Source organism: Dendropsophus ebraccatus, chromosome 2, assembly GCF_027789765.1.
Source record: "Dendropsophus ebraccatus isolate aDenEbr1 chromosome 2, aDenEbr1.pat, whole genome shotgun sequence".
Classification (NCBI taxonomy): domain Eukaryota; kingdom Metazoa; phylum Chordata; class Amphibia; order Anura; family Hylidae; genus Dendropsophus; species Dendropsophus ebraccatus.
The window spans coordinates 56989864-57009518 of NC_091455.1; the positions used below are offsets into that span (position 1 = coordinate 56989864).

The window sequence follows — 19655 nt, forward strand, 5'->3', positions numbered from 1 at the left end:
TATCCTAAATGTCAGTCCCCTCTAACAAGTCTATGGCATGGTGTCTGGACATGTCAATCGATTACTTATTGGACTAGTCACTTAGCGACTAGAGATGAGCGAACCTCGAGCATGCTTGAGTCTATACGAACCCGAGCGTTCGGCATTTGATTAGTGGTAACTGCTGAAGTTGGATAAAGCCCTAAGGCTATGTGGAAAACATGGATATAGTCATTGGCTGTATCAATGTTTTCCTGGCAACCTTAGAGCTTTATCCAAGTTCAGCAGCCCCCGCTAATCAAATGCCGAACAATCGGGTTCGGATGAACTTGAGCATGCTTTTGGTTCGCTCATCTCTATTAGCGACATATTGGAACCTGATCATTCCATACATCCAGACCAACTACAAAGTTAAGCTGACTTTGACCCCAAAAGAGATACTGTTTTATCAACTGAGGCCCCCAGAAACTGAAGGCAGAGTTAAGGTCTTACCCCAACAAGAACACATCACATTGCTGCCGGTAGCATTAAAGTGCTTATTTGCTAATCGGTTACGATATCGGATATCGGAATGGTTATGGGACAACCGAAACTTTTTCTTTGGGGTAGAGAAGGTAGATACCGAGAGAGAAACAAAGACTCAGGAACAAGATTTTTTTTACACAAGAAAAGCCTTTTATTCTCTCACACTATGACCAGGCTGCAATCCGGGATATTGTTCGCCCATTTCAACTTACAAAGTGGTACTGCACCGAATCATTAATATGTACCTTAGAAACCTTGCAGCTGCCTTGAGGTTCATCTACATGGGATTCCCACGAGGCTGGAGATGCTTCTTGACAGTAGCCTCATTCAGTCTATAGTGGGTTTTGTCTTACACAATGGCATTGCTGGTGATGCTCTTAAGTGCAACTTAACTGTTGTAATTCTTTTATGTACTGAGATGTTATGGTCTTGTATGTTTGCACTTAATGTAATTTCTGTATTACTTGAAACATTTTTGTGAAAAAACAATAAAATATAGGTAAAAAAACAAACATATTCTGTAGTACTTTAAAGGGAACCTGTCATCACCTGCCTGAACTATAAGTCATCAGGGGTTTCTTGGGTCGTCTGCCTGCCTTGCCACATTTGATTGCTAGATCTCCCTTTTTGGGTATAGGAAAAGATTAGTCAACACCGGTGGAGGAGGCCAAAGCCTTGGAGGACCATCCCAGTGACTTGTGGTTCATCTCAGAGGCTATATGTACAAACAAAGGCAGACATTACAGGTAATTTATGCAAGAGGAAACAGCCATAGCCCCAACCACAGGCCAACTCTTAATAGAATTGCTGTAGAGGCGTTTTTTGCGGTGATTTTTGACGTGGATAAGATTAAAAGAGAGAGAGACGTTAAATCTATGATGTGTATTGTAAAATTTAATGTGTGGAGTAAGATCCATCCCTGTTAAGAATGAGCCATCAAGGACTAACAATGGGTTATCCTCTATCGTACTTACAAGAAGCTTAAATATACTGTATCTATAATCTCTGTTAAGTTAGTGCATTGACTTCTTTGTTCTCCTCGGGTATTTTCTTGAGTTAAGAGTACAGAGTGTTTTATGTGAATGTTATAATTTTCCTTTCATGTAAATGTTCTCAGGTTTGCGTTCTCCTTCTCATCTGCGCTCAAGACCAGATGTCAGATCTGACAGCAGTTTTGTTCCTATTATTCATGAGATCAAATGTCAGGAAGTCTGCTACTCGCTTAATTATACTGTACAGCTTTAGCCTTTTTGGAGTGCTTTAGTTTTTTTCTCCTAACTTTTTGTTAACCTCTTGGTTTTGCCTCTAAGTTAATTTGGATACCTGCACTACAGATGTAGCAGAGGTGGGTTTGTTGTATGCTTAATGTACCATAATATCCCAATAATCCTATATTAAAACTTAAAAAGTGATTTGAGTAGGTACTCTCAACGATATTGGAAAGGTTATTGGACACTATGTAGTTAGGGCCACCAGCATTCAGGGATTGACCTTTTATTCCCTTCCCTAGTTTGAAGCAAATCAATGGTAGATGTCAATGATCCAGGTCCTAGTAGTAAACAAAAGCCAAGGACTCCCCTCCAGTCTATAATTTCCCATTCCTTATGTCTATGTAGCTGCTTTAAAGCATATCTCTGAATGCTGTTAACCGAGCAGAAGCTTGGGCTTCTCTCTAGGAGAGTCTTGATAACCCCGCCTATAGGGTGATTGACAGCTATCTCTGTGGACACATTGATACAGGAAAAGATTGCAGTCATCCTGTGTGGTTTTACAAGTAGCTGTAGACCTTTGTAGCCTTGTAGGCATGTAACCTCCATTGCTGTGTCTCCCACAAAAGTTAACTTTTCTCCAAGGACAATCCAAGCCCTGGAGACGTGTAAGCTCAGTGGGAGAGAGGGGGTAAAATTATACTTACCACTCTCTGAGCCTGGTCAGCAAAACTAGCTCTGCTACATCATCTTCTATACCATGGTCTGTGCTTTCCAACTATTTATATACTTATCTCCTTCACACAATGGGAAATGTCCCCAGCTCTGTAGTTTCTGTAAATTTAAAAATAAGTAAGGTCTATTATTTGTTACTTCTTGGAATAATGGTGCATGCTGGACACGCGTCATTCTGTCCAGCTGTGGAGCATAGGAACTATGTGAGAACAGAACCCTGTGTGCTGGCAACCGTCCTCCAGGCAGCACTTGTACATGGCAAATGTATACATTTATTCCAGTAAGAACTACATGTGCTTGTCCCGATTTTACAGCTGCATTTTAAGTTGTTACATTAGAAAATCTCTTTACTGTTCTCACTCTCCTTTCTAATGTCTTCTAGGAAAATCACCAACGCGTCAGTATATTTTTTGACTACGCCCGCCGTGGAAAGAACACAGCATGGTCCTACTTTCTTCCCATGTTAAATCGCCAGGACCTGTTCACTGTCCACATGGTAAAATAAAGCACTTCTTACCATATTTTGCAGCATTTAACATGTTTTTTTTCAATAAGTTTAGCACAATGCTTTCTAATGTCAGACGACTATTTATTAAAGGGATATTACCATCTCAAAAATGGATTGGCGGAGGGCCAATTGGCGGAGATTGTTATAATCTGACACCACTGCTGGGATGGGTCATCTGTGGAGACATATAATAGTTCGTTTTACTATGTTCTACAGGGTTCCCGAACACTGGTGAGCAACACACTGTGACATGTTCAGTGGCCGCACATGTGTGGTGCAAGCCATCTATTCCAGGAACAACTTTTTTTCCCGCTCTTGGGATCAGTGGGGCTCCCAGCAGTAGGACCCCTACCGATTCGCTTGTTATACCCTCTTCTATAGAGTTGAGATGGAAATACTCCTTTAAGTAATACATTCTTTACTTAATAAATGAATGTATAAAATGGTAACTTGTTACTAGTTATCGTGAATTTAAAAAATAAAATTTATGTTTTTTCTTCTACTCCTGCAGGCAGCACGTATAATTGCAAAATTAGCAGCCTGGGGTAGAGAATTGATGGAAGGCAGCGATCTGAATTACTACTTCAACTGGATTAAAACTCAGCTGAGCTCCCAGGTATTCTTTTCACTGGATTTATTGGCATACTGTGCAATTTTGTATGAAATGAAACAGAATTGTAATTTCTGGCGTTACTGAATCTTAATTACTACCTATACAATAGCTGTAGTTATATGTCAGTGCCTTATAAGAGAGCCCGGCAGGATGGGAAGATATTGCACAGCATGTCAGCATATGCTGCAGTTTCTTTGTTCTTGTACAGTATATTATATTACATGCAGAGGAGCTGCCTTTATTATAGTGTTGGCGAACAACAAAAATATGTTTTAACACATCATAGGGACCTCAGATTTCTGCTGGTAGGAACCTCACTAATGTGATCCCGCACATGTTCCTTATTCTGCTAATGACCTATAACTTTGCTACTTTCCCTGTCAAATATTCTGATTCACATCTCCACGACTTCTCCCATGCTGCAAATTTTCTCTTGGCATTGCCAACATTCACACTTCTAAATGTATCTTGAAACTGCAGTTTTTTTTAGTTTGCTTATCGCATTTCATACAACACTAAACAATATTGCAGTCTGCACTTACCACATTTAAAAATTTGATTCTCCTCCTACTGTGGCTGGTGCTTTTTTCTATCCAATAATCATGCAGGGAGGCTGTGACAGGCCCTAGGAGCATGCAGGAATTGCGAGAATAGCATCTACATTGATTGGATGGCTTACTCTTGTGAGCTCCAACTATAACAATTCAGCTCCCGCTGCTCGTCATCAGGTGCCATCTTGAAACTAGTGAGGGAGAGATCTTAGAGTATGGACAGTTAGGACTTTAGCTGAGTTTAGGCAGGCAAGACCCCAAAAGCCTACCCTACGGCTAATACACTACACAGCACAACATATAGCTTTGTCTGTACAGTGAATAGGCTACCATCACATCAGCAACCTATTCTCACAGACTGGCAGGCAGTTGCTAATTGTGCAGAATAGGCTACAGTAGAACTATTTGCTCCTGCATTCTAATTGTCGCAGGGATAGATCTTGGAGTAGGGACTGTTAGGATGTTGACAGATTTTAGGCAGATAAGACTCCAAAAGCCCACCTTAGGGCTATTACACAGCATATAGCTCTGTCCATACAGTAAATAGGCCAGCTACCAGCACTTCATCTACTTAGACAGACAGGCAGCCACCTGATAATTCTCCTGAATACACTTGTGTTGACCTATTTGCTGTTACATTCTAATTGTCGCAGAAGACGTTTTTGCACTCTGCGCTACGTACAAAAAAAACCCCAACAACGCGCTTTGTCACGTCGAGGCCGCTGCTCTACGTGGAAGGTGCCAATTCTGAATACACCTGTGTTGACCTATTTGCTGTAACGTTCTAATTGTTGACCTATGTTGACCTAGTTGCTTTTAAATTCTACTTGTCACCCACCGGCTATTGTGAGATGTCAGCACTAGAGATGAGCGAACCTCGAGCATGCTGGAGTCCATCCGAACCCGATCTTTCGGCATTTGATTAGCGGTGGCTGCTGAAGTTGGATAAAGCCTTAAGGCTATGTGGAAAACATGGATATAGTCATTGGCTGTATCCATGTTTTCCAGACAACCTTAGAGCTTTATCCAAGTTCAGCAGCCACTGCTAATCAAATGCCGAACGATCGGGTTCGGATGGACTCGAACCCGGTTCGCTCATCTCTAGTCAGCACGCGTTGAAACTCAACATACTACATGTTGGCAAGGGTTGCAGGCAGCGGAGAGCGTTAATTGAGTATCCGCTCCAAAACCACTGTGTGCAGCCCACTCAGCTACCGCAGTTCGCTAGCTATGAGTGGCCATGGATGTCTGACATATGCAAGGTGTTACATATCTGTATGGAGTCAACAAAGAGGGTGAGCCGCAATGACTCTATTGTCAGCATAACAACACCACGTCTCTGTGTACTCAAAGAATATATCAGGGAGAACCCATTGCATACAGAGGAGGCTGGGATGGGAGAAGGCATAATGGAGCTTGACACCCAGAGCACACTTGTGTCGGTTTATCAGTGCCAATTTCAGGAGGAGGCTGTTGACTATACTGCAGAGGGTAGCACTCAATCTGGGTCTATTCCCTTTGTTTACAAGTGGAAACAACAAAACTTGAAGTGCCATGTGTCTTCTCAAGGTCTGCCATACAATTCCTAGGCATCCCTATCACCCCAACAAAGCGTATAAAGTGCATGGTTTAGACCATTTCCTCCTCCTCAACCATGTGCCATTGCATGTAATTTTTTAAGGCTGGATGCCTCTAGACTCTTGCACAATTTTTGGAGGGCTCACCTCAGGTGCCTGAGACTCAATTTAGGAAGCCCTCTAAATATTCTGTTTGAGGCCCTTGAGGACAGCCCTCACCTCAGGGACTTCAAATTCAATTAATTATTAGTGTGGGATCACCTCAAGGGCATCAAACAGAATTTTTGTAGGGTTTCCTTGAGACCCACACCCTTTTATATGTAGCATGTGTGTGACCACATCACCCACACAATGACAACAGTGGGTGCTGTTTGATTTCCCGCTTGCCTATGTCATCTGTGGTTGTATTGCGCAACATAATTTAAAGGGATGCAGGAAAAAAAATTTCCTTACCATTTGGCTTTCTGTCCATGCTAAGGTAGAGGAAAGAATCTTTGCTTGTAATTTTTCCACTTTAAATAGAGGTTATGTTGTGTTGGGAGTGTATTGTTGAGAAGATGTGATTGGGGCGTAATACTGCGATTTGGGCATGTTACATGTACCCCGGCATCTTCCCCTGCTGCCCCAGTTGCATTCCCGAGGTGTTTGCATCATTTCCAGAGGTGTCATTGTGGACTTGTTGACCTCCAAGTGGGCGAATTTAGGTTTCCAAAAAACGAGCATGCAACTCCCTTATTTCTCTAATGCTTCCTCTGGCCTACACATTTCCCTACCAATGCATTTTATAGTGTGCTTCATTAGTCCTTTGCTGGGTCACTGTGGATTTCACATAACTATTCCTAACCCTGTACTTACATGTGCCGCCTCCACATATGGAGTGTCTCTAGCTACTGTGTCATGACGCACACCTTTCTTTAGGATGTCAGAGCTGTAGAATAGCAGATTTTTTTTGTGTCATCTTATAAGCTTCCTGGACTACAATACAAATGGACTTTCTCTACAAGGTTGTGAATAGCTTGGGTACAATGTATCTCTGCATTGGATGTCACCATTACAGTAGAGCTATTTTCATAAATGAACTTCCTGTATATTATGTAGTTATTGTTATTGTCAAGGCAAGGGTACAGTAGAGAACCATATTACAAACATTTCAGTGCTACATGTACACTCTTAGGGAACAAACTCACACACCGTATACGCGGCGTATTTTCTGCTGCGATACGCAGCAGATTAGATCTAAATAACTGAACACAGCATCAAATCTGCTGCGTATCTGCTGCGTATACGGTGTGTGTGTTTGTACCCTTAAAGGAAACCTTTCACCCCGACACCCAGGGCAGAGCACTTTTGCTTTTTTTTTTTTCTCCTCATGGTAAAAAGGCCATAGCATTTGCATATTTTCTCCTGCAGACCCACATAGGTTTGCTACATTTTTTTTTTCAACACCAATCGTACAGCAGGGCTGTGGAGTGGTGGAGTCGGAGTTGGAGCTCGTTTTGGCTGGAGTCGGAGTCTGAGTCGGAGCTAGCTTTGGCTGGAGTCGGAAAAAAATTTACCGACTCCAGCTTTAAAAAAAATATCTAGAAAAAATAGAGAACTGAATTTTGATATTAATTTTACAAGTTTTGCTCATGAATATATATTATGAGCAACATTCTTATAAGACACTGGCCCTATTACATAAGGGTGGTCGGGAATATATCAGTAATAGGACACTGGGCCTATTACATAAGGGTGGTCATGGAAAAGTAGTCGGTCACTATTTAACAGTTTGTTTCTGATCTGGAAGAGTCCATTGTGTGGGGGGAGATCTGTGCTGTTCTCTTCCTGGATGCTGGATGACTGTGTATGAGCAGCAGTGTAAGAGGAGGAGGAGAAGACATAAGTAGTGTAGCTGTAACCTCTGTCCTCAGTGTGGTGTTTTCTCTCTGGGAGAAGATTGAAGAAAAACACAGTGTTCAATGGCTGCAGCTGTGTGTGTGTGTGTGTGTGTGTGTGTGCGCGCTATGGCTGCAGTAGGCTGTGTGTGTGCTATGACTACAGCAGGCTGTGTGTGTATGCTATAGCTGCAGCAGGCTGTGTGTATGTGTACTATGCCCAAAAGCAGGCTGTGTGTGTGTGTGTGTGTGTGTGTGTGTGTGTGTGTGTGGTGTGCGCTATGGCTGCAGCAAGCTGTGTGTGTGCTATGGCTGCAGCAGGCTGTGTGTTTGTGTGTGTGTGTGTGTGTGCTATGGCGTCAGCAGGCTGTGTGTGCGTGTCTGTATGCTATGGCTGCAGCAGGCTGTGTGTGCGTGCTAAAATATGCTGTGAAACCAGCTTTAAGCATTTTTTTTTTCATTTGGGGGGAATTGTTCACATCAATTACCCTATTGTAAAACTGGCATTTAATCTATGTTCCTTTATGTCAGTATGATTACTGCGACTTTTTGATCACTTTTTATTACATTTTTTCTAATGTGGCCAAAAATCTGCAATTAGCATTTTAGCCTTTTTTGCACTTAAACAGTTTACCGTGCGAGATCAAGAATGCAGTAATTTAATAGATTGTCCAATTGGGCTCGCGGCGATAGCAGATATTATACTAGACCGTGCACTAGGTGGGACATTTACTAAGGAGTCTAATGTGTTCAACTATTCTAATGAGGAGCGGTGTGTATTTTATTCCAATATCTTGTGACTGATGTATTAACATGTAGCATTGCCATAATGAATGTATCTAAGTAAAAAGTCGCACCCATCTGTACTGTTTACACAATACAGGAAGGAATGCTGTGTCTCCAGTATTGACACCTCCAAAGTAGACTTCAAAACAAAACAAAATAAAATAAGGTGAAGATGGTTGTAAATAAAATCCTTATGTTGCCACTAGAGATGAGCGAATCTCAAGCACGCCAAGATCTGTTCGAACCTGAGTGTGGGGCATCGGATTACCAATGGCTGCAGAAGTTAGATCCAGCCCTGGGTAGTCCTATGGCTGTATCCGTATTTTCCGGGCAGCATTAGGGCTGCTTTCAACTTCTGCAGCCACCGGTAATCAAATGCCACACACTCTGGTTAGTACAGACCTGAGCATGCCTAAGTTCGCTCATCTCTAGTTGCCATGTTTCCCAAGGTGGCTCTGTTTTTGGGAGGCCAAAGTTTGTTTACTGCACCAAATTTCCAAGACTTTATAAAGTGACTAGTGAGATGCTGAAACAATAAACTTGTCTCTCATCTTATTCACCAGAGTTCTCTGGCTTTTTCATTACTAAATCTCCCCTATTACTTCTGTACTCCAGACAGGCATCCCTTTTCTGAAACCAAAATCTGAAGCATAAGACATAGTGAAGTAGGTTATTAAAGGTTCTTAGTAGGTTCATCACGATTCTGTACACGACGCGTCTGCTGTTTTGCAGTCTGTGAGAAAGCTTCTAGCATTATCTCCTTTTGTTAAATCCTATATCTTCAGTGTATTAAAACTTGATTTTAAAGCGTCTAGCTGTGAGACTACAAATGTCCAGACTTGTGCTGGCTTACCATACAAAAGCTTTTTTTCATACGGCTGTACACACAGAACACTTCAGATACATCTAGTATAATCTAGTAAAATCCAAACCTCAGTAGTACTTCTACATATGAATAAGAAGCAATCCTGAATTGGACAGAACATTGGTTTGCAAAGTAATTTTTCATTATTTAGTAAGTAAGCTTTACTAACTTTTCTAAGCTTTTGAACAATATAGACCGAAATCCTCCTTAGCCTTCTTGTTCTTATTCGTCCATCGGGGTCCTTTCTCCTTTAAACAGACATTGATGGCATATCCTAGTTATAGCATCACCAATAAATACCTTTTAGAAGGACTATGGATATGTCTATTGTACTTCTATCCATCATGCATTCTGCATCCTCTGTTTTTAAACCTTTAAAGAGTTTTTCATTTTTTATTATTATGGAGGTTGGGATGCTATAAAAATAATAAAGAAGATATACTCTCCTACCCCAATCTCTCACATTTGCCATTCCAATAACTCCCTCTTGTAACATGTTGGTGTCCCTACAGGAAATGCCTGCTTAACCAATCACTGGCTGAGGTGGGTCACCAAGTGGGGTAGCAGGCCTGAGGCACAGCCATGCTAAAGATCCGAAACTTCTGTCGCTGTACAGCAGAAACTAGTGACTACTGTAAAAATGGGAGTCATAGTCACTTTATTGCATAGGTAACGCATTTTGAGGCGTGGCCTCTTTGTCAGATCAGTATGCCATAGTATCGGAGGTCATTACATTTATACAGTAAAAAGACTGGGTACTTTGAATTTGATGTTCCCAGTCTTTTTACTGTTTAAATGTAATGACCTCCGATACTATGGCATACTGATCTGATGAAGAGGCCACGCCTCGAAATGCGTTATCTGTGCAGTAAAGTCTTTTTTTTCCAAATACTATGACTCCCATTGTTACAGTAGTGACTACTTTCTGCCGTTCAGCGCCAGAAGTCCCGGATCTTTGGCACGGGTGTGCCTCAAGCCTGCTACCTCATTTTGAGTGTTCTAGACATGCAGTATGACCTGTAAAGAAGTCAATGTACATCATCAGTCGTGAGTGGTGGATCTTATTATCTGTGCCTTTCACCGCAATCCCACTTGTGATAAAGAGGAGATCATCTTGTTATTAGGCCTTATTATTAGTTGCCCCAATGAAAATTTTAATGAAGACATTGACAAGGAACAATAACTAAAACCACCATAATTTTAGAAAAAAATAGATGTTCGACATAAGGAAATGATAACTGTCAGTTTATGAGGACACATTCCCTTTAAATAAGTTTTATGAGATTTTTTTCTTCTTTCAGAAATTACGAGGAAGTGGAGGAGCTATGGAAACGGGAACAGTGTCTCCAAGTGATGTAAGTGTCCAGAAATGGAAACAGATCATGATATTATAATAGTGATTCATAGACTAGAGCACGACTACTTGACATTGAGTTACCAGTGTGTTGCATATTGCCGTTTTCCTTCAGCTTCTTTGTTAGTTTTGCGGTAACCTTACTCATTACATCAATGTCCGCTCCATTCTGTATTTCATCTGTGCTGCCCACATTTACTTTACCGCTTCTCATTAAATAACACAAAACTATAGATAGACAGGGTTTGACCTGAGATCTCCACAGTAACAAAAGCGTTAGGAATGAAAATCTTAAGGTTTTAATGGAAAACCTGACAAGACATTACATAGGTGATTGTGGAGGCGGCAGAAGCGATAATTCTTTGTTGAGAATAAGCAGTGAGACACATTGTCTTATTAGTTCTGTCAGGTTGTAATTTAAAATGCCTTTAGTTTATCTTTCCAAATAAACACTACCTGATTCCACCTGTTCCCAAGTTGGCAGATAGTGTCCTTTTACACGGGTTGATTATCGATAATGAGATTTCCTAGGAGCACCTATGTACTAGATAATTGGCCTATGTAAAAGGACCAGCAATCAGCCAAGAAACGAGCAAGCGATTGTTCATTGGCTGATCTTTTGTGTGGCCATCTAAGTAATTGTTTTCGCCTTCACTGAAAAGGGGATGTGTGGCCGATTAATAATGGATTTAGATAGCCGCACATATGATCCTACCATTGTTTCTGCAGCATGGTGGTACCAAGTACCAATTTCGGCATTTGCTTGTTGCCTGAAACCGGCTGTAGTGCCTGTGTAACTTTAGTGATACTCTCAGTATTACTTCATCAGAATGTTTTTAATGTTTCCAAATGTAAAATAATGCACTTGGGGATAATTAATCCTCTGCCATCTTATCCTATTGGCAGTTCTATGTTAGCAAAGACCTCAGAAGAGAAGGAGTTTGGGATAGTGCTTTCTGATAGACTTAAAGGGAATGTGTCACAAAGTTAAAAAAAAACATGAAAGTCTTAAAATTGAATGTGTTATTTTTTTGCTAATTTATATGTGCATTTTTTTATTTTTTACATGTAAGGAAATATGAAAAATTAACTATCTAATTTTCCATATTTCCCAGTGATGGCCACTAGGGGGAGCTCCAGGAGGAAAACTGCTGGTAAAAGTAACCTGATATATGGCTGTGCTGAAAAAAGAGGCTGTCTCTGCTCATTTGCTCTGACATCATCACCTCCCTCCTCTTTTCACAGGAGAACAAAGAGGGGGAAGGTGATATGTGTACTGCTGGGCAGCACCATTTTGTTGTTGTCTGCACAGAAGTACAAGTGTGTCCCTAGCTTTTCATAATACACCTCAGCTGCTGCAGAACCTCATAATACACCTCTGCTCAACCTGCTGCAGAACCAAATACAGTTCGCCTGCCCACACTCACCTTCCTCACTGCTCATAATACAGGAGAGTACAGGGTATTGCTCTCTGGTGTCAGCAGTGTCACACATTACACAGGTAGGGAAGATATATATGTATATATACACAGTGGTGCCTTGGATTACGAGCATAATTCGTTCCGGGACGGCGCTTGTAATCCAAATCCACTATTAAACCAAAGCAAATTTTCCCATAAGAAATCATAGAAATTCAGACAATTCAGACACCCCAAAAATAGTGATTTATTATTCTGAATAACATGTAAAACAGATGAAACAAACATTCAGAAACAGCAGCTGGATATGTGATATTATAAGTTACTGTACAGTAATAGAGAGGATGGGAAACACAAGGGTGGACAGAGACTGCAGGGAGCATGAAGGAATGAGCAGGACAGATGTGGGCACATACATGCAGCACTCTCTGTCCGGGGAGAGAGGGGTTACAGCTATGGAGAGATTACCTCCACAGTCATGTCCCCTGATGTAAGCCCCAGCCTGAAGTGGATCTGCTATGATTTGGAAGGTGATGGAGACTTCCTGAGTCAGAGTACAGGGCTGTAGACCCCGCTATGCAGACCATGTCCCTCCTCCACCCGCCCTCCCACCCAATACAGGGAGCTCTTACACCAAAGCAATGCTCTTACACCAAGTCACTATTAGTCCACTACTAACTAATCTACTACTAATTAATCTACTCTTAATCCAAGTTACTCTTATACCAAAGTATCACTATATATATATCTATATATATATATATATATATATATATATATATATATATATATATATATATATATACACACATACATACACACAAGAGTATAGGCTATTGCTCTCTGGTGTCAGCAGTGTCACACATTACACAGGTAGGATATATATATATATATATATATATATATATATATATATATATATATATATATATATATATATACACACACACACACATACATACATACAGGAGAGTACAGGCTATTGCTCTCTGGTGTCAGCCGTGTCACACATTACACAGGTCGGAGCGGTATACCCTATTTTCCGGCGTTAAGGCGATTGGGCATATAAAACGACCCCTGACTTTTAAGCAAATTGTCAGGGGTTCGCCTTATATGACGGAAAATGTTAACCCCTGCCTGACCGCAGCCCTGCAGGGGTTAACTGCAGCTAAATTGAAAAACAAAACATTTAACTCACCTAGGGCCCGTTCCCGGCACAGGCAGTGTGACGTACACTACCTGCACCGGAGACTGAGATAGTCGAACCTCTCCCCGGCAGCCGAGCGTCATCGAGACGCTCAGCCGCCGGGAGAGCTTTGGAAGAATGAGAGAGGCTTCGGGAACTTCCGATGCCTCTCTAATTCTCCCGAAGCTCTTCCGGCAGCTGAGCGTCTCCGAGCCTCTAGTGTACGTCACACTGCCTGCGCCGGGAACAGTACCGGAGGCAAAGAACGGGCCCTAGGAGAGTCAATTTATTTTTTTTTATTTTTTTTTTTTATAGTGGTCGCCCCATACAGTGGGGATGGGGCAATTTTTGAGCCCCACACCGTATGGGGCGACCATACGCCGGAAAATACTGTGTGTGTGTTTGTGTGTATATATATATGTACAGGCTATTATATACAGCCAGGACAGGGGGGGTTATATACAGCCAGGACAGGGGGGGGGGGGGGTATATACAGCCAGGACAGGACAGGGGTATATACAGCCAGGACAGGGGGGGGGGGGGGGTATATACAGCCAGGACAGGACAGGGGTATATACAGCCAGGACAGGGGGGGGGGTATATACAGCCAGGACAGGGAGGGGTATATACAGCCAGGACAGGGGGTTATATACAGTCAGGACAGGGGGTTATATACAACCAGGACCTGTGTGTGTGTGTTTATTTCACCTTCTGACCTGACAGACAACACTGCAGCTCTGGTCACAGATCTCAGGCAGGAGCTTTTGCTTACCAGGCTGCACAGAGCTCCGTAGCAACACTCCCGTCCCTGCCGGTCTCTCCCATCCCCCAAGCTGATCCATGTGAGAAGAGGAGGCCGGCTCCAGAGAGGAAGGAGACTCTCTGCCCGGCTACTGACACACAGGTTAGGTTAGGCAGAGCAGCAGCAGGGACCCGGGGCAGGGGGCACCTATGATAAGAGGCTCCAGCACTCCTTACACTGTGAGGGGGAGCCCGTCCATCACTCTCCCCTTCTGCCTGCTCCCGCTGTCTGGCTGCACATAACGATCACCGGCACTGATGTCCCCCTCCCCTGCACTTCAGGACGGCCGGCCGCACACACAGGACTTTCTGTAAGTAGTGGACTTCTGTAACATGGCGCCCCCTCCCTCCCACAACTGTGTACTGCGCATGTCAGTACACAGCTTCTGAAACACAATGTAAGTGAACGGGACGGACTCCGTCCGTTCACTTCAATGTTATGTGTGTGCCGTACAGCATCTGTGTAAGTGTCGTGAAATGACGTCATACACAGATGCTGTTCAATATGGCAGCCCCCTGTGCAAGCATCACAGTGTTTTAAAACACTGATGACAGATGTAAATAAAAAAACTAAAATAACTAAACCACTTAACTTTTATAATTACATTTTGTTAATAAATAAAAAAAAAAGTGACACTGTCCCTTTAAAGCGACTATGTACCCACAATCTGACCCCCCCCCCCCCCCCCCCCCAAAACTGCTTGTATCTTTGGATAGCTGCTTTTAATTCAAGATCTGTCCTGCAGTTCGTTCCGGCAGGTGATGCAGTTATTGTCCTAAAAAAAAAAAAATACTTTTAAACTTGAAGCCCTGTGTCAAACTGGAGTATCTTTGCCCTAACTTTGCACAACCTCTCCGTCCCTCCTCCCCACCCTCCTCATCATTAGGAATGCTCCAGGCAGATTGCTTCCTATTCCCCACCTGTATAAGCCCGACACATGGGCTGGATCGTTAAGGACCTGTGCAATGTTCAGCATGGAGAAAATGTTTCAGTGGCATTCCTAATGATGAAGAGGGTGGCGGGGGGAGCGACGGAGGGGTGGTGCAAAGTTAGGGCACAGATAGTCCCGTTTGGCACGGGATTCAAATTTTAAAGTATTTTTTAGGACAATAACTGCATCACCTGCTGAACGGACCCCAGGGCAGATCTTGGATTAAAAGCAGCTGTCCGAAGGTACAAGTGGTTTGGGGGGGGGGGGGGTCAGATTGTGGGTACAGAGTCGCTGCTTTAAACTAAGTCGCCAGTGCAACATTTTACACCTGTCTGGGATAAACATATATCTATCCTAAGATAATAAGAAAGGAAATACTAATAGGTTAGACTAGATGGGCCAGGTGATCTTTTTCTGCCCACAATTTTCTATGTTTTGATGTCAGTAATTGTAGATGTTGTTATTGACCTGTTCTATTCTGCCTGTTTCTCCACCCCAAAAAAAGTACAATTTAAATGGGCACTGTTGCTTTTTTTTCTAAATAAATGTCAGATGTTTTGATCAGTTGGGGTCTGAGTGTTCAGACCCCCCACTGATCCTTAAAAAGAATTGGGAGAGGTGCTCCCTTGCTCACTGCAAGAGGTTGTCTCCAGTGTACTGTAAGTTTATGAAGCTCGTCTTTCCTGCAGCGAGACAGGAAATAGCCATGTGTTTCTCCCGACTCTTATGTAGTGATTGAGAAGGGTCTGAACACCATCGATCAATAGAAAAAAAATAAAAAAAATTAGGACAAAAGGTCAGCTAATTTTGCACCCCTCTATAATAATAATTTTATATATAATATATTATTATTATTATTATTATTATTATTATTATTATTATTATTATTTTTTTATTGCTTGGGGATTTGGATATGCCATTATTCCTTCATAAATTTCTGCTTAAAATCTGCTTAAATCTACTAATGTAGTTTTTTTGTTTCAATATAATTTTTTTTTTCCCCTTAAATATTTTCTTTATTTTTCCCAGCAAAGTACAAAATTTACAACAGCAAAAAACACAATATCAATACATACAAACACATTAAAACACTTGAATATCCCACCCCCTATTACCCTGCCCCCCACCCCGCCGAAGGTAACAGAGAAACGAAGAAAAAAAAAAACACACAACCCTTCCTTCTCTTATCACAATAGGACCATTTCCAATTCACTGATAATATTCTTCATATCTAGTCCTACATCTCTCCCAGTGTAAAATGCTAGGTACTTCCGAACTAATCCATTTTCTTATTAGCAGCAATCTGGCATAAAAAAAAATCTTAATATTTTATTCACCGTTTTTTTTCCTTTTTTGATCCCACCTGAATCTCCCGAAACAGCAAGAAACGGAGATGGGACCAATTTAATTACGAAGGCTTCATTGGTTCTTTTATACACTTCTAACCAATAATTTTGGATCTGAGGGCAAGCCCACAACATATGCAAAAAATCAGTCCCCAGACCCACATCTTGGACATTTCCCGTCCTGTCTTTTATTGATCTTGTTTAAGAAAGCTGGGGTATAATACAACCTATGATTTATATTAAATTGGATTAATCAGTGATTGCCCGACCTGGACACCATACCAACATTTTAATAAATCTTACGCCATTGAATTTCACTAATTGGTCGCAAATCTTTAAACTACTTATTTCTACTGTTATAACTTACATCTATATTTCTTTTTATATAAGAGTAAACATAAGAGACCACTTTAGTTTTTATTGTTCCCTTAACCATTTGCTCCATTAAAATGTCCAGGTCGAACTCCACCTTTTTAAGCCATACCGTGTTTTCCATAGCATGACGCAACCTGATGTAGTCAAACCAAAGATTATCTGCTAAATCAAATTCTCCCTTAATCCTATTCCAATCTTTAATTTGGCCCTTTGCATATATATCCCCTAACCTTAAAATACCTTTTCTCACCAGGTTATCTAGTACACCAATCCTCCGTACTTCTAGGATACTCTCATTCCACCATATAGGAGTGAACTCAAAGACAGATTTTAAATTCAATATATTCTTCAGTGTCTCCCAAGTTCTAATTGCAGTCTTTACCAGGGGTAAATTTCCCATTACACCTTTCTTCCATACTCCCATCTCTAAGATTTCGTATAAACTAAATAACTCAGCGTCCTTCTCTTGCCACAACTGCTGGAAGAACCTACTATCACATCCCCTCACCAACCAAAAAACCTGTGAGGCCAAAAAATACATATTTAAATCTGGAAAGTCCAAACCACCTTTAATTTTGGGAAGAGTAAAGAGCTCCAGCTTTATTCTCGCCCTTTTCCTACTCCAAATCAGTGAGTTAATTACTATCCTAACCCTTTTCAAATAGCTGTCCGGTATCCAAATTGGGGCTACACCAAAGACATAGAGGAACTTGGGGAGACAAATAGTTTTAAATAACACCATTCTATCCATTTTAGAAATAAGTAGTTTTTGCCATACCACACTTTTTCTCTCTACCTCCTCTATTATTCCTTTTAGATTTAACTCATTAAACTCCTCGAGGTCTCTAGATACCCTAATACCTAAATATCTAAAACTACTATTTTCTTGTAATACCTTCAGTTGTGGAAAAGAAAAAAACAGTCCCCTACCCAATGGCATTAAAATTGACTTACTCCAATTAATGCTTAATCCTGATACATATCCAATCTCTCTGATCAGCTCCATAACTACTGGCACACTCCTTCGGGGGTCCTCCAAAAACAACAGTATATCGTCGGCATAAAGGGACACCCTGTCCCCTCCACCCCTCGCCCCAAAACCCATTATATCAGGATTTAATCTGATCAATTGAGCCAAAGGTTCAATGCTAAGGGCGAAAAGTAGAGGGGAGAGGGGGCAACCCTGCCTAGTGCCTCGACCTAACGAAAAAAACTCAGATTTCTCCCCGTTAACCAGTACAGCTGCCCTGGGATTTTTATATAACAACTGCACCAATTCAATAAATTTAGGGCCTATGCCAAAACGCTTCAGCACCTCCCACAGGTATCCCCACTCCACCCTGTCAAACGCCTTAGTGGCATCTAAGGACAGGATGGAGTGGGAACACGGATCCCTCACCAATTGCAAATTCTCAAACACCCTTCTTATATTATCTTTGGCCATCCTACCTGGTATAAAACCACATTGATCCTCATGGATCAACCCAGGGATTACTTTCTGCAATCTAGATGCCAAGAGCTTTGCCAAAATTTTCACATCCACATTCATCAGCGAGATCGGGCGGTACGCATCCATAACTAATTTGTCTTTATCAGGTTTTAAAATAAGAGATATAACCACCTCCTCCATTGATGCCGGTAACCGCCCGATCTCGACCGAGGATTCTATCCCTTCCAGCAGTCTCGGCAAGAGAAAATCACAATGCCTCTTATACAAATCATAGGGCAAACCATCTATTCCTGGTGCCGTATCTCCTGGTGAGAGATCCAATGGCATGTTCAGGAAATGGCATGTTCAGGTGTATATACCTCATAAAAATAGCCCCTAAACTGTTGTAATATCCCCTGCGTATCATTAACAATATCACCAGAGGCAGTTTTAATTGCCTGAATATCCCTACTGGACAACTGATTTTTTACAATGGCCATCAGGCCTTTATTTGGAGTCCCAGACTCCAAATAGTATTTCTTCCCCCAAAACGCCATCTGGTTCCTGGCTTTTTCTAAAAGATAATTATCCAAATTAAACTTGGCTGCTTCTAACTGCTTAATTGCATCATCTGACCCATTCCTCTTATATTCCTCCTCCCCTAACCGTAGGTCCTCTTCTAGTTTTCTTTCTCTAACCCTATATCCCTTTTTAAGACCACTAATTATTCCATAATATTTCCCTCTGATTACCGCTTTAAGTGTATCCCATACTACCTGTAATGAAGATGAATTAACGTTAATGTCCCATATTTCTTCAAACTCTTTTCCCACTTCTACTATATTAGGGATTAAGATTCAACCAGTGACTATTTATTCTAATACTAAATATTCTACTTATACCCCCTGTGAATAACTCAAACATAAGAGATGCATGGTTCGAAAGACCCCTACTTAAGTGTTTAACATTTTTAACCTTCTGTGCCATAAGCCCATTTACAAATCCTATATCTATTCTTGATAGTGTACCTTTTGCACTGTTCCAACAAGTGTACTCCTTTTTATCTGGGTTTCTATCCCGCCATATATCATATAATCCGTGTTCCACAATCATATCCCTTAATACTGACCTGTGCGATTTTAATACTACCCTATTACCCCTATACCTATCCTTATCTTCGTGCATTACTGCATTAAAGTCTCCCATAACCAAAACTGGTGTGTTTAAAAAAATTTTTGTAACTGAAAATAATTGTTCTAGGACGTAAGTATTAAAGGGAGGAGGAATATAGACAAACGCCAGGACGCATATTAACCCATCCAATTTACAAAATAGGAAAACAAACCTTCCATCCTCATCAATTCTTTTTTCATATAATTCCCAATTGATCTTTTTATGGACTAGTACCGTTACCCCCCTAGAGTAGCTGGAGTCTGTAAGTTTATGAAGCTCGTCTTTCCTGCAGCGAGACAGGAAAGAATAGCCATGTGTTTCTCCCGACTCTTATGTAGTGATTGAGAAGGGTCTGAACACCATCGATCAATAGAAAAAAATAAAAATTTAGGACAAAAGGTCAGCTAATTTTGCACC

General features: G+C 41.5%; 1 protein-coding gene across 2 annotated transcripts in view; it reads left to right on the forward strand.

Moving 5' to 3' along the window:
• ATP6V1H (ATPase H+ transporting V1 subunit H) overlaps nt 1-19655 on the forward strand; it is a 123440-nt gene that overhangs the window by 25676 nt on the left and 78109 nt on the right. For both annotated transcript variants that reach the window (XM_069960039.1, XM_069960040.1), the window contains exons 6-8: nt 2830-2943; nt 3467-3571; nt 10526-10579. In XM_069960039.1, coding sequence (XP_069816140.1) covers nt 2830-2943; nt 3467-3571; nt 10526-10579 — 273 coding nt within the window. The remainder of the gene's footprint in view (nt 1-2829; nt 2944-3466; nt 3572-10525; nt 10580-19655) is intronic.